This window comes from Fusarium subglutinans (assembly GCF_013396075.1).
Source record: "Fusarium subglutinans strain NRRL 66333 chromosome Unknown NRRL66333_c0000043, whole genome shotgun sequence".
Taxonomy (NCBI): Eukaryota; Fungi; Ascomycota; class Sordariomycetes; order Hypocreales; family Nectriaceae; genus Fusarium; species Fusarium subglutinans.
In genome coordinates, this window is record NW_023502106.1 from 62333 (window position 1) to 76727 (window position 14395).

General features: G+C 48.3%; 7 protein-coding genes across 7 annotated transcripts; 3 read left to right on the forward strand and 4 right to left on the reverse strand.

Moving 5' to 3' along the window:
• Window positions 1-257: 257 nt before the first annotated feature.
• FSUBG_4736 (uncharacterized protein) lies at window positions 258-689 on the forward strand (the record flags this gene model as incomplete). Its single annotated transcript, XM_036682757.1, has 1 exon — window positions 258-689. One exon carries the CDS (start codon window positions 258-260, stop codon window positions 687-689), a length of 432 nt encoding a protein of 143 aa, XP_036539659.1.
• Window positions 690-1637: 948 nt separating this feature from the next.
• Window positions 1638-2770, forward strand: FSUBG_4737 (uncharacterized protein; the record flags this gene model as incomplete). Its single annotated transcript, XM_036682758.1, has 2 exons — window positions 1638-1731; window positions 1800-2770. The coding sequence occupies 2 exons, from the start codon at window positions 1638-1640 to the stop codon at window positions 2768-2770; spliced, it is 1065 nt and encodes a 354-aa protein (XP_036539660.1).
• A 677-nt stretch (window positions 2771-3447) lies between these two features.
• Window positions 3448-5426, reverse strand: FSUBG_4738 (multidrug resistant protein; the record flags this gene model as incomplete). The annotated part of the gene is made up of 4 exons (XM_036682759.1): window positions 3448-3620; window positions 3672-3980; window positions 4030-5113; window positions 5166-5426. 4 exons carry the CDS (start codon window positions 5424-5426, stop codon window positions 3448-3450), a joined length of 1827 nt encoding a protein of 608 aa, XP_036539661.1.
• Window positions 5427-6898: 1472 nt separating this feature from the next.
• FSUBG_4739 (uncharacterized protein) lies at window positions 6899-7366 on the reverse strand (the record flags this gene model as incomplete). Its single annotated transcript, XM_036682760.1, has 1 exon — window positions 6899-7366. The coding sequence occupies one exon, from the start codon at window positions 7364-7366 to the stop codon at window positions 6899-6901; it is 468 nt and encodes a 155-aa protein (XP_036539662.1).
• Window positions 7367-8797: 1431 nt separating this feature from the next.
• Window positions 8798-9761, forward strand: FSUBG_4740 (nucleoside-diphosphate-sugar epimerase; the record flags this gene model as incomplete). Its single annotated transcript, XM_036682762.1, has 2 exons — window positions 8798-9160; window positions 9210-9761. The coding sequence occupies 2 exons, from the start codon at window positions 8798-8800 to the stop codon at window positions 9759-9761; spliced, it is 915 nt and encodes a 304-aa protein (XP_036539663.1).
• Window positions 9762-9908: 147 nt separating this feature from the next.
• FSUBG_4741 (hydroxylase) lies at window positions 9909-11262 on the reverse strand (the record flags this gene model as incomplete). Its single annotated transcript, XM_036682763.1, has 2 exons — window positions 9909-10920; window positions 10973-11262. The coding sequence occupies 2 exons, from the start codon at window positions 11260-11262 to the stop codon at window positions 9909-9911; spliced, it is 1302 nt and encodes a 433-aa protein (XP_036539664.1).
• A 1040-nt stretch (window positions 11263-12302) lies between these two features.
• FSUBG_4742 (uncharacterized protein) lies at window positions 12303-13934 on the reverse strand (the record flags this gene model as incomplete). The annotated part of the gene is made up of 1 exon (XM_036682764.1): window positions 12303-13934. One exon carries the CDS (start codon window positions 13932-13934, stop codon window positions 12303-12305), a length of 1632 nt encoding a protein of 543 aa, XP_036539665.1.
• Window positions 13935-14395: the final 461 nt, after the last annotated feature.

Here is a 14395-nt window from a genome sequence, read left to right on the forward strand (position 1 = left end):
CGCCAACATCTCAAGTTGACGCGGGGAACAATGACGTCGCAGAAACGGCTTAAGGATGGACGGTTCTTCAAAATGGGCCAATAGGAAAGAGAAGAGAAGAAGGTGTACAAAAGTCCTGACTATTGCCGCCAATACCGTCTGTCTTTATACAGCAACTAAAGCACACAATAGTTAAGCCTAAAAACATCCCTTCCTAAAACATCCAAGCAAGTCAGCCCCCTCCTCTCTTCCAAATCACTCCAGCTAACATCCCCAGAATGCCTTACACCATCAAAGTCCGCGTCTACCAAACCAACCAAAACGCTTACTTCCACGTCGTCGAGCAAGCCTGCTGGAACTACACCGACGGCTGCGAGTGGAGTGAACAAAACGGCGTGCTGTCACTCTACATGGGCGACAGTGGCACTTCAGGCATGCTGCGCTTCAAGAATGAGCAAGGCAAGGAGGCTTTCTCTGTTGCCCTTGGCGTTCACATGTACAAGCCTTGGGTTGACATCGTCACGGGCCTGGCCGACAACATCACTGGTGTTCAGTCTTTGCCGGAGTACTATGGCGAGCCAACTGATAAGACGAAGAGGCGTGGTCTGAACACTGAGCAGACGGTTTTGAACATTGATCGTAGAAAAGTTTCTGCCAAGTTTCGTGCTAAGGAGGGAGAGAGCCTTGATCTTGATATCATTATTGGATAGGGCGAAAGAGAGAGATGAGAGCAGAGAAGTGGGGGATGGATTCAGTACCAGGATCTTAGTATCACAATATACTTCTCACTCAAGTTGTAGACCTTGCATCTGTTTTTTTTTTTTTTTTTTTTTTTTTTTTATTTCATCACGTGAAACCTAATCAACTACAAGTCTCATCGACCAAAAGGAGATTTATGTGGATTTCTGTGATGTCTGACCACCGGATAACCCAGTCAATAACGTTAACAACTCAGAGGCCCAACCGTCAAGACTTTTGAGACACGGACCGACATCTTCTATGAATGCTTTGGGTGCCGTAGTCGTAAAGGGGCGCTGTTGGTCAAATTTTGCCAATAGCAATATGGTGGCTGCATGTGGCTGGCTGAGCTAACGGAAATAATTTACTTCTGTCATTTATTCCAAGATAGCGGCATTTTTCTTTTAGCTGGGCTCGCTTAGGTTTTACTTTTTTTGAATCTAGAATTCACTGTTGGTCAAGGTGACTCTCTATCGCTCTAACTTGAGTTAAGCTTATGTTTATACGTGGCCAAGCTAACGGGCAATAGTGACAACGCTAGCTACGCTAGTGATAGGCTATTGATCGCTCGAAGAGTAAAGTAAATTAAATCCGATCAGTTTGTTTGCGTTATCCCCTGCTTTCCGCCGGCCTGAGGGTATTCTGGGTACCTGATTGGTAAAAAAATGAGTTGGTCGATCCCACAGCTGATGCTCACATCATGCGCCTTACGCGAAATCAGGGGATGGCGGAAAGACCCTGACTCGACTTAGGAGGGAATACTCCGTAGTTCCGGTGCTATTTATACTCATTTAGAGAGGGCTCTTCCATCTATCAGCCCTAACCTTGGTATCCTTCGTTTTCACTTGTCTCTTGTTTGAGGGACAACCGCTCGTTACGTCCGCGCCACTCTTTAGACTCCCCGTCACTCGTTAAGAAATATGCATTCCAAGAAACTCTTGTCTTTGGCCTTGAGCCTTTTTGTGGTGGAGTCGGCAGTAGGCAGTCCCTGCAAGCCGAGGACTTCCTCTGACAGTACGTTCCTTTGCATCCGTAACCTGAACCTGTTGTTCAAGATGACAACCCTCGCTGACTTGTCCCAGCTTCTGTCGCCTCAAGTACGCTCGCTGAATCTACGACCGCGATTCTCGCTGTGCCTTCCACCACGGATACCACCGTGGCAGTTGTTGAGGCCAGCACTACCACCGAAACCAGCGAGACTGAGGCCGAGACCGCTACCACGCTTTTGACCATCACCACGGCTACATCAGTGGACTCTACCACTGCTGAAGAGGGAACAACTACAGCCGCCGAGACTAATACTGCCGCTGTTGAGACAACTACAACAGGACCAGAGACTACAGCCACCACTGAGGCTGTGACCACGACTGGGGAGACAACTACCGCAGAGGCTCAGACAATAGCCACGGCAGACGCCGAGACTACTACTGAGGCCACTACTACAACCGCCGCAGACCCTGGCTGTGCCCAAACCCTACTACTAGCCAACCCCACTCCTATTTTTGACGCGCAGAATGGTAGATATGATGATAGCTACAACATCGTCAATCCGCCTTTTCCGATCGGGGTCTTTGGCGCTGCTTCAAGGAATGTCTTCGTCAGCACGAACGGCCTTTTGTCACTAGATTCCGGCGCGAGCCATTATGCCAATTACCAATTACCAGCCGAGCTCCTCCCGAGTACTAGCATCATGCCCTACTGGGACGATTTCCTAATCACCGAGGGCACTTGCAACACGGGTATCTTCTACGATGTCTATGAGACCGCCCGCGGCAACACGTTCACCATCGAGTATAACGTTGGCAGTCTTCGGCCTTCGTTCATAGGCACGGGTGAGCACTTCTCGGTCAGTTTCTACGAGGATCATCCCGGGTTGGTCAGGTTTGAGTACTACCAGACTACCATACATGGTTCGAGCGCAACTGTTGGTCTGCAGAGTGGGGATTTGTTCTCACAATTCTCTTTTAACCAAGACAACTCTATCCCTGATCAGTACTTCATTGAGATAGAAACGAACGAAGAAGGTTCAACCACCCGGACAGGTTCTCTGTAAGAGGTACTTGGACTATGGTAAATGGCACGGATCAATGGGGAGGAAACATGATATGACATGTAAATAGATTTAATTCTCTTTTGTATTAGCAATACTTTTGTATCGTCAAAAAAACGGTATGTCGTGAGCTTATAGATTTGTTTGTTAGGCTCGCAATGGTGCACAGGAATGTCATCAGCATCATTGCAGTTCAGAGCGGTAGGTTCACTGTTCTCGTGATGGCCTTTTTCACACCTCGCACCGAACCTTGACCTCATGGGAGATTCCAGTACAAGTTCGAGTCTATTGAACTCCCTCATAATAGGGAAAATTGCTCATGCTAGCTTTAGACCCATTGCCTGTTTTGACCCCCCAAAAGTTTGAAGAAGCATCATGTTGACGTAGCTACTGCAAACCAAGCCCTGAACGCAGTCCCACTCTTCAACTAACTTTTCCGCAACGGTACGTAGGCAGGTTTACGCTACCGATATCACAGGACATTGGAAAGCAAGTCTCCAGCAACATGTTTGATTACGACGAGAATAGTTATTTACTGTTTCTTTCTGTAATAATTTACAATTATTGGACTGTAATATGGTATAACTAAATAGATAATGTACAATTCATATAGCTCGTTTTCAGCAGGGTATCATTCAGAAAATGGCCAACATTTTTAAATGCAAACACCTACATCCCTTCTAGTAATGCTTGCTGTTGCGACGACTCGCCGAAGGTGTACCTCTGGGAGTTCCACGGGGAGTAACACGACTCTCGCCGAAGAAACGGTTGGAGTTACTGTACTGGCGTCCATAGCTTGGGCGGGCAGCAACGGGGGGACGCTCAACGTCGGAAGTTCCAGTTGCAGTGGAGCCTGATAATTCGTTAGTATTAAATATTAGGTTGTGACGTTCGATTGACTTACTTCTTCGTCGGGCATCATAGGCAACGCTTCCGCGACGTCCCTGCTCAGCGTTCTCTTGACGCTCACCAGCGAGACGCTGAGCGAATGGTGATCGTGCTCGCAGAGTTGGACCCTTCCAGTAAATAACATACACCGCGATGACGAGAACGAATGAGATACAGAATAGAATGGTCGAAGCGTATTCAAGATTTTTACCGGATGAAGCTCCGATGTTGCTGAAGAATGGCGTAGCGGGGACTGTGAGAACACCAGCGAGAAAATCTCGAGCCCAGCCATTGCCTCCAGTAGCTGAAGCAGAGTAGGGGCCGTCTGAATGTTGTCAGTTGAAGGCTTTGCACGTTGAGGTGAGTGAACTTACAGGCACAGATCATGTAGTCAATGGTGGCCATATAGATAGCGTAGTTGGCGATACCAACAATGGCAGCAAAGATCAAAGAGCCAATCCAATGAATTGGAGGACCCTGAATCGTCCAAGCAAAACCAATCAATCCAATAGGCAAGCAAGGCGCAGTGTAAAGCAAGAACCACAGACGTGACTCATACTGCGCACGCTCATCATTCGGCTTCTCGCGTCGCTCCTTGATGTTCTTCTTGATAGCAGGAATAAACGCCAACCAAGCAATGAGATATCCAATACCGATAGCAAGGAATGTCAGACCAATCTGGACCGCATCAAAGTCCCACTGTTTATAAACCAGAGCAAAGGACTGGATAAACATGAAGATGAGAGCGTCGGAGAAACCGGAGAGGAGAGAAAGGACAAGGACGATGGGTTCTGTGAGAAACATTTTGAAGGGACGTGTCCATGTAATGAGGATCTCCTTGGCGGAGAAACGCTCGCGGAAGGGGACGAGTTCATCGGGACCCCAGAAGTTGGCGTTTGTCTCCTTTCTTCGCTTCTTGGCAATGCGGTTCATGAGGATTGTGCTTCGAGTTTCGGGAACAGTAAGGAAGTGAACAATCTGGATGAATCCACCGAGGATAAGCTGAATCCAGATTGACCAGCGCCAATGAAGGTACTGTTCGCAGAAACCACCAACAATAGGTCCAAGGACCGAACCACCAACCGAAGAGAAAACAACATAAGCAACAGCGTACTGCTGGTTATCGGACTCCCACATATCAGCAATCATACCGAGCGTGACGGAGCCACCAGCTGATGAAAGACCACCAAGCGCACGGCCGACCATGATGGTAGCGAAGTTGGGAGCCAGTGCGACGGGGAGCTGCCAGATGTTTACAAGAAACAGAGAGGCCTGCATGATGGGCCATCGACCGAATTCCTCTGACCAGGGGGCCCAGAGCTCACAGCCAAAGGCGTAGAGGACGAGGAAGATCATGGCGCCGCAGCGGGCGGCTTGGGCGCTGACGTGGAATTCTTCGGAGATGCCTGGGATGGCGTTTGAGTAGAGGGAGGTGTTGAAGTTCATGGAGACTTGGACCTATTGAATGCATTAGATGGTGGTTAAAAACAGCAAGACTTGGGAAACTTACCCAGAAGATGACGGTGAGGATGTACCACTTCTTCCACTTGGGGAACGAATAGCCCAGCTCATCGTAGCAATCATCCTCAGTGATTTCATACTTGTCGTAGGTACCCAGCTTCTCTAGCCCAGCACCATTAGCATTATGCGTTCTCTCATCGCCACTGTGGTCTGTAGAACCATCCAAGTTCTGCTGGAGCCGCGAATTAGCGACGTGCAGGTCATTCTGATTAATGACCTGCGGGGGATCGTCTGAGAAATGAGTCGGCATGTTGAACACCTGAGTTTATGGTACAGCCTGCAGTTTAAGCTTGTTGACAAACTGGGGATAACGGTGCATATTTAAAAAAGAAAAGCTGGGGGATCACCAGTTTGACAAGAAACGAAACTTGGGAGAATCCACTCTTGACATCACCGATGGTTACGTGGGGAAGAGGGAGTTTGGGATTGTGTGCCGTTGTAGCCGACACAAAGAGAGAGATCAGCAGTCAAGGGTGAGATTAGGGGTGTTGAGATGGCCGAGAGGAGACAAGCTTAGTGCTGTGGTTATTTCATCACGCAGCTAATTTGCTGATCAGAGACTCATCCAACAGCAAAAAGCCACTGTTTGTTGCTGTTAAACTCGGCCGAGTCAGGTTCAGCAATGACGTCGTGACAAACAAAAGGATTTCAACCGACCAACCAAATTGATAGGATCAAGCATTTATCGCTCTTCCAATCGGTTTTACCGCTTCGAGTCCACAACCAGGCAGCACAATTCTTGATAAAACTAAGCTTGGTCCCCATATGCCATGACTTCATCGAAAGGAGGCTCTAGTTTAGTTTAGGTCCTGCTTATTTCCCGCGTGCATTGCGTCACAGTGCACCCTCTACCGATAACCCCTGTAATTTTGACGACTCGGAGGGTTTGGCCAAGCAGAGATACCGAAGAAGCCGTTCTGGGCGATCGATCATTTTGGGTCTGGGCAGCTGAATTCTCGGCTTTTTCATCTTGGCAGGGTTCGGAATTAACAGACTGGAATAATGAAATGTCATCACTGGAACTGGCACGCGACAGACACATTTTGGGGGCTCCGCTGGGGAACGACTCGTGATTCTCCACCAGCGAGTTTTTTTTCGCTTCAGAGCCAGAGCGCATGGTGCATGACGGACCGCAGAGCCTCCATCACGATATTAATTCCGGGAGTTTATGGCACGATTACAGGTTTCTTATTACCGGTTTGTTTTCTAGAATGATGGTTAGATGTTGCGATGGTTATGGAGACTGGTTAATTCTTGGCGACGAAACGTTTCATTTGCATTTGTTACATCTAATATAATGTTTGCCTCTCGTGTCAATTGAGCCTCTCGGTCATTCAATCTCGACACTTTCGACAGTTGGCGTTGACCAGACCTATTAATTATGAAGCTGTTTCTGTGTCTCGACGTAGACAACCTTCTACAGCTGTTTTCATCCACTTGAAATTCTCTTCATCCGATCACCATCGTTCTCCAGTTCCCATCGGCCCAATTCTCGGCCTTCTACTCCACGGGGATCTCTCCATTCAGCGACACGGGGTAACAACTTTTATTTCGCTGCCTATTTTAGTGGACCCTTCTTACCTAAAATGTCGTGAAAAATCTTCTGATACAATATCACGAGATGATGGTTTGGTGTTGAGGCTTTTTTTTTTTTGCTTGGCGGTAACTGCCGATCGCGCCGCGCTTAGCTCTCCGGGCTTCGTTAATATTTGCCCCATCAACTCATCGCCCTCTCATGTGAGTGATGAAAAGGTTATGGATATCGTGGTATCCGCGATCCGGTGCTATTTCCGCTGCCGTCTTGCCATCAACATCACCGACTTCTGCGTCAATTCTAGAGTATGACAACAAAAACTTGGCTGCTGCCAATTGACCGTGCAAGGCTGCTTCATGAAGCGGAGTCCTGCTCTTCGCTTCACTCTTGAGTTTCTCGGGCATGAGACAGCTCTCCGACTCTGTAAGCTGCCATTCCGAGAAATTGATATTCGGCAGCTCAATCCTGTCCTTTGTCGATGCTGGTAGTTCTTCAAAGATGTCTAGCCAGGACTGCGGTGGTCCATCCGAGTCTGGCACGCAGTCAGAGACCATGTAGTCGCCTTGAGAGTCTCTTCGCTGTGAAGGTAAAAGCCCTGATTGTTCTAATTCCTCCTGCAGCCTCCATATATCGGCTTTCCGATTGAAAAGATCCATGTCTGCACTTCCATATGGACTAAAGACTGTCATGAGGGTGCGCATTCGAAGGACGAGACTTGCTGGAACCAGACCCTTCTCACCGTCATCAATTGCTGGCAAGCCAATGCTTCTGACCGTTTTGTCAAGAAACCCGAGCAACTTCCACTCAGAAAAACCTTCATTCAAGTGGACTACAAGGTCATCATTGCGTTTATATTCATGTGTTCGACTCACAAAGATCACGACGATAACGTTATCTATTCCAAGGAGCGTAGACTCTACGTGGCGGGTGTAGAGCTGAGGCTACAAGAGCTGAATTCCGGCATTCTGATCGTCCACTTGACGGGGACTCTTACTAGGAAACTCACCAAGGACTACGTGGATCGACTGGTACGGGGACATCCACCTTTGCTTGATGATCCTTTGGGCTATAGTATCACCAAAGAAAACGATGAAGCTAGAGGTGGATGGATTGTCGCCCTTAAGTTTAATCCAGAAATGACCAAAGAACGCTTCCTCCCCGTATACTTGGACTGTGTTCGCCGCCGGACACGACGCGGCCTTGTATTCTGGCGGTCAATGGATCGCGTGCTAGACATTATCGTCAACATCTGGTCGAAATGCTTTTCTAGTGATACAGGATCTAGCAAGCGAATCTACATGGCAATAAAGGCAATCGAATACATCAAGACGCACGAAACACAAAGCGGAGTAGATAACATATTGGCGTCAAGAGACCTTCTGTGCCTCCAACGGAATCCCAAAAGCGGAAGATCATTGAGCATTTCAATGGTCCGCCAAGAATATCAGAGGATATGCAACTTGCGTTTCAGGCTGAATGGGAGCCACTACTGAGATATGCTCTTGTAGCTGCAGTGACAGGCTGCAAGATTTGTATCGCCTACTTCAAGAACGAGGGCCGTGAGCTGGAATTGGCACTAGACATTGATCGGATGAGGAATTGGACGATATATGTAAGGGGCTGCTAAAGAAGGACTTCGCTATGGGGGCCGACCTGTCGCGCTACTGCATGTTCGCTGATTGATAACTCTAAGTTGGGTAAAAATAATTAGATATCACTGTGTTATTTAACTTGCTTGAATGTCTTTAGTGTAAGCCCTTCAATTCCACAAGTTGAAGAGAGATATTAGTTGTCCTTCCTGTAGTGCGCTATCAGTCATCAAGGGTCCGCTAAAAGAACTGCATTTTTGGACGACTTAAAACCCACATTAGCTAAAGTACTGTGATGTCATTGTCCAGCCACTGACATGAGATCTGGCGTGAGAATGTTCACAAATAACGCGGAGAATCAGCTGAATCAACGTGAATTCAACTTTGCTGACTAAAACTTTCAACTCATGAGAGCGCATGATTCACGTTTCATGCGCTTATCATTCGACCATTTCCACTTTGTTCAGTCCTCACCATCTCCATTCTAATCGAACCAAAATGCAGGTTACAATCGCACCGGCAAGTAACAAAACGAGCACAGCAGCCATTCGCTCGCTGTTGTCACAAAACCCCGATGTTCAGGTCAAAGGCTTGTACCGTGATCCAAAGAAAGTCCCGGGCGAGTTTAGCTCTGCCAACAATTTCACGGCGGTTCAAGGTGATGTTGGAGATGTGAATACCCTAGACTTCTCCGGTTCCGATGCCGTCTTGATGGTCCTTCCGCCTGCCTACGACGGCCGCGATATCGTTGAGCATGCGCAAAGAATCTCAAAAAATGTCAAAACAGCGATTGAGAAGGCTGGTAGCGTTAAAAGACTTGTGTTGCTCTCGAGCGTTGGTGCTGAATTCTCAGAGGGCGTGGTAAGCTAAGCGCTAGCCCTCGCTGATCTCTACTAAACAAGCTTCAAAGGGCGAGCTGAAGACAAATCACATCTCGGAACAAGTTTTAAAAACCACGGATATCCCTGAGATCATTATTATCAGATGCTCATACTTTATGGAAAACTGGACCATGTCCATCGAAACACTCAAAGGCCCAAACCCCTTCTTCTTCTCGACCATCACGCCACTAGACTTCGAGATCGCCATGGTCGCCATTCAAGACATTGGCGAAGCAATGGCTACACAACTCACTCGCGACTGGACACCTCCAAGCAAACCTTATATCATGGAACTACACGGACCGGAGCCATATTCTTCGCTGGACGCACAGAGGGCATTGTCGCAGGCGTTGGGTAGGGACGTTGAGATCAAGGCGGTTGAGAAAGAAGACCTTGCGGAATTTTATGGCAAGATATTTGCGCCGCAGATTGTGAATGAGTGGGTTGAAATGAGTACATGCTTTTTGCCCGGTGGCATTGCTGAGAAGGATCTTTCGAAGCCGAGTGACGTTGATGTTATCTATGGCAAGACAACTTTGACTGAGGCTTTAACAGAAGCGACAGCGGAGTTGAGGAAGTAAGATACACTTTTCAGCTAGAAGGCTTTAGAACAAAATCCACATTGCACAGGAGACAACTAAAAGAGACATTATGTATTAGACTCAATGAAAAGCATGCTATGCTATGTGATTCTACGCAAACACCCCTCCGACAACCCACCATTATCCTCACTCCTTCACAATAACCGGCTTATTATGCCACTTCAACAGCCCCTCCTTAAAATTCGGCTCCGGCAAAAAGTTCAATGTCACAGCCTTCTGAACCGTCGGCGAGCACATAAGCTTCGCCAAGATAGTATCGCCGTTGATATACGGCATAATATACTGATCCAAAAACTTCCACAAGAAATTATCCCACATGACCGACCGCGTCGTCGTACCCGCTAGTTCAACGTCCTTGGTAACATGGTTGAAGCGTGTATTTTTGTACTCCTCAAACGTCTTTGTAAGCTCCTTTATATCGGGGTTCGGGTTATCGCGAAGAAGGTCGCGGAGAAGGTTGATCAGCACGACGGTGGATTGCCATCCTGTGTTTAGGCCGAAGCCAATGTTGGGTGTCATTTTGTGAACGGAGTCGCCGACGAGGACGACGCGGTCTCTGAACCACTTCTTTGCGACGCCTTCTTCGAATGGAGCGGTGTGAGTCCAGTTCTTTGCGGCCCAGACTTCTTTAAACGTAACCCCTGGGGCGAGATAAATATCACCATATTTCTTTGCAAGTGCATCGGCTTCCTCAGCGGAGATGTAATAGCGATCGGTTGTTGGCTTATCGAGTTTGAGGTAAATGGTGAAGAAGTATTTCTCGTGCGACGGCATGATGAGTTGGGCGCTGAAACCCTCGGAGTGACATTCGTAATCGACGCCAGGTTCGAGATCTTTGGATACAGTGGTGCCGTGGCCGTAGAAACCGTAGAAGGTTGTTGTAAAGTCGCCGCTTGCAGCATCAGGACCGATGCCGTCGACGAAGGTTCGTGTTGTGCTGTTGATACCGTCTGCACCGATAATGAGATCGCCGCTGTATGTATGACCATCTGCGCACTTGACCTCAACACCATCGGGGCCCGAGGCGATTGAGGTGACTTGTTTGTCGACGAGGAGTTGGTTCGTTATATCGGAAAGATCGCCCATGAGAAGATTGACCAGATCGCCGCGTTGGAAGAGCATCCATTCATGACCGTGACTATAAACGTCAGATTTCACCAAAGAGCCAAGATGGGAGGGAGTGAACTTACTAGTGACCAAGGTTCTCCATCATGTTACTCCAACTCATAACGCTTCCATCCCGCCTAAGATTGCATTTCTTCCTCACCGGCAAATGCAGCGAGCGTGCTTCATCAAGCAAACCAAGCTGATCCAGAACTCTCGCGCTCTGTGGCCAAAGACATACCGAAGCACCCCAATTTAAATCAGCTTCTTTTCTCCTCTCCAAGATCGTGAAATCAATTCCTGCTCTTTGCAGCGCAAGCGCCGCTAGAAGACCTGTTGGCCCAGCGCCGATAATGAGGACCTTGAACCCAGGCATTTTGAAGATACAAAGAAAGAAACGAAACAATTGAAGTGGACTGAGGTTAATTTTGTATCAATAGACTAAATACCCCTCTCGTGGAACCAACGGCCAGGAAGAGCTATACGGCTTCCCCGGCTACGACCTTTGGCCAATGCTACACTGAGACTATTCCAAATCTTTTGATAGGCTATGGCTAGGTCGGCAACTACGCTGGTAGGGTTTATATCCATGAGGATCCAGAACCGCTGGAGTGATCGGCACTCGCTTGCAATTTAGATAAACAAGGGTCTGGTGATTTTTATTCGATGGGGCTGAGTCCTGAGGATAGGGGACACGAGTTTGAGGAGGTCTAACTGCCGAATGCCACGTTGTAAATTGTGATATTCAGGAACACTTTGATTTGGATGTTGCAGTGATATAATCTCCCTGGATAAAGTTTTCCCACTTCCCGATCACGATTTCCAGGACCTGATTGTCTCCTTAGCTTGATCTTCAAAAGAGGTTCCTTCACCCAGCTCCCTATCAGACGAGTGAAATGCCATTGCTTGTGACGTAGTATTGAGAATATCGGACCGCTGGGAGATAGCCATAACTGCAGCAGTTCCGGCTGAAGAGCTATGACCATCGTGCATAGGGGTACTTCACAAGATCACTCGTGAGATAATCCTTTGGCCACAATTAACCTTTGACCGATACGATGTTTACACCTCAACAGAACGAGTTGTCAGAAGAAAGCCGTGGCTAAACGTCTTGTCGACGTTGAATAATCTCAATAACTCGGGGATTCTCAAGCCTCGAGCCGATTATGGATTACTGGTTTCAAGGGCAAGACTTTGTCTCAATCCTTATATCAAGACTGTAATTTCTCGATATTCGGAGTGCTGTATTTATCCGACGCTGATAGTTGAAATTGATGGATATCACGAAATAGCTTCAAATTCAGAAAAACCTTCATAGTAACAAATTCCACAAATGGTACCTATGTTCTTCAAGCAAATGCAGTATCTTAAGTAAAACCCACAGCGAGCAACCATTCACTCAACAAAATTGGTTTACTAGATCCCCCCCTCAAAAGGAGGTGCCTCTCGTCCCTCAGGCGGGTCAAAATCAGTATCATCCACCTCATTATCCGGACTATCCTCATTCTCCTGCTCCTGCTCCTCCTGAACCTCCTTCTCAGCCTCAGCCTCCTTCTGCGTCTCATCAATCGCCTTACTAGCATCCTCCAGCTTCTGCGCCTCCTCCTGCGAAAGATTTCCACCCTCTTCCTTCAACGCGGTCTGGATCTCCTCACTCGTCTTGTTCAGGGTCGTCGTGGCATCCTTCAGAAATGCGTCACGCTCCTCAGGGCTCTTGCTTGGGTCCGTTGCCGAAGCAACTTCTTTGCTGGCCGTGGAGAGGTTGAGGGCTGTAGCCTCTGTCGCCTCGGATGGAGCACCGCCTTCCAAGACTTCGTTCAAAGATTGTTCCTGTTGGCGGATGGTGTCTGTCTTGCCTTGGATGTCTTGGGCTTGGTTGACCTCCTTGTAGCCACTCTGCACCTGAGGCACGGTGGGCTCGACCTTCTCCGCCTGTGCTTGCACCTCTGGCACTGACTCGGCCTGATACTTCTCAGTGACCTCAGCTTCCTTATCTTTCGCGTCCTTCTTGCTGGTGGCGTCCTTCTGCACATCATTCTTCTTTTGAGTCTCGGCCTCCTTATGGCCCTTGGCCATATAGTACAGCATACCGATGCTGGTCAACATACCTACCAAGCCCTCGAGACTGTTCATAGAGAAGGCATTGGCCGAGTTCTTGTTGCTGGCGTTCTTGCAGCTATCAGAGGGGTCTGGGATGGCCAGCTGATTGAGGTTACCAGCCACCTTCTGACCATTGATAGTACCCGTGAACGCAGCTCCAATAACATAGTTGGACACAGTCTTGCCGTCCTGCTGACTGGTCTGGGCTACATTAAGCCAGGTGGGGGTCAGCGCAACAGACAAGTTGCCAGTACCTTGGTTCTGCTCCGACATGGTACTATCACCAGCCATCACCACCGAAGTGTTCTCGCCGTTTGTACCAGCCATAGTAAGCACAGCCGAGCTGTTATCAGCACTAGCGGTAATGGCCAGCGTTGCTACCAAAGCCGGGACCTTATCAAGGCTGTAGAGGTAGTAGGTTCCCTGCCATGGGTTCGTGAACTGAGCTTGCCAGGTGAAGACCGCAGTCCAGGTAGTGAGCGTGCACAGTTTGAAGCTACCAGTGCCCTGGAAGAACTTGTTGACCGCAATTTTCTGGTTAGTCGTGTCACCCAGAGCTGTACGGAACTGCGTAGCCAGTTGCGAAGATGGGTTCGCCTGGGTGTACTTGATGAACTTGAATGAGTCCACCATGCTCTGCTGATTGTCGCTGGTAACAGTAAAGGCGTTTGAATCAGCGAAAGGGGAGACTGCCAGAACAGCTACGGGGAACTGCTGGTAGAAGGTACCGCTTAGTGCTGTGACGTTGCCGGTGAACATGGCCTGAAGCTGGCTGGCAAAGTGAATGGTCTGCACCTGCTGGGTGCTGCCGCTTGAGACAGTGGCCAGCTTGGTGTATGTCAACGGCCCCTGCACCTTGGGGTCGGTGCTAGGGTTGAAGACATCGTAAATGTCCACAGAGGAACCAGAGTTGTTGGTGATTGAGGCAACGGGGTTTGTGGAACTCATGATTGTTCAAGGTAAATAGTAAAAGCGGGAGTTGCTAAGTGAGAAGGAGGGTGGTTTGATGTGTTTGATGATTGTAAGGATGCGTGGCTATAGATATGAATAGTGCAGCCTTGGCAGCTATATATATATACAAATTCAATGACAGTAGCGAGCTGTCAAGTATTCTGAACAATGTAGTTGTTACTGTGCTGGCTCGAATTATTGAAGTTGTCCCTCACGGGAAGACCCAGTATGTCTCGCTCAAACTATCTCGGAAGCCCGTTACCCGTTCTCCTTGGTCTTCACCCAATCATGTATTGTCAGATGATGTTTAATATGCTCAGCCTCCGCATAACATCACAAGCCATGTATCAGTAATGTAGTCATTGTAGTTAAAGGAGGTTCAGCCAGCCACCATTCTGACCACCAGTTCAAGTAAGCTAGTCTAGATTTTCGGCACTTATTTAAATCGACGAGGCCGC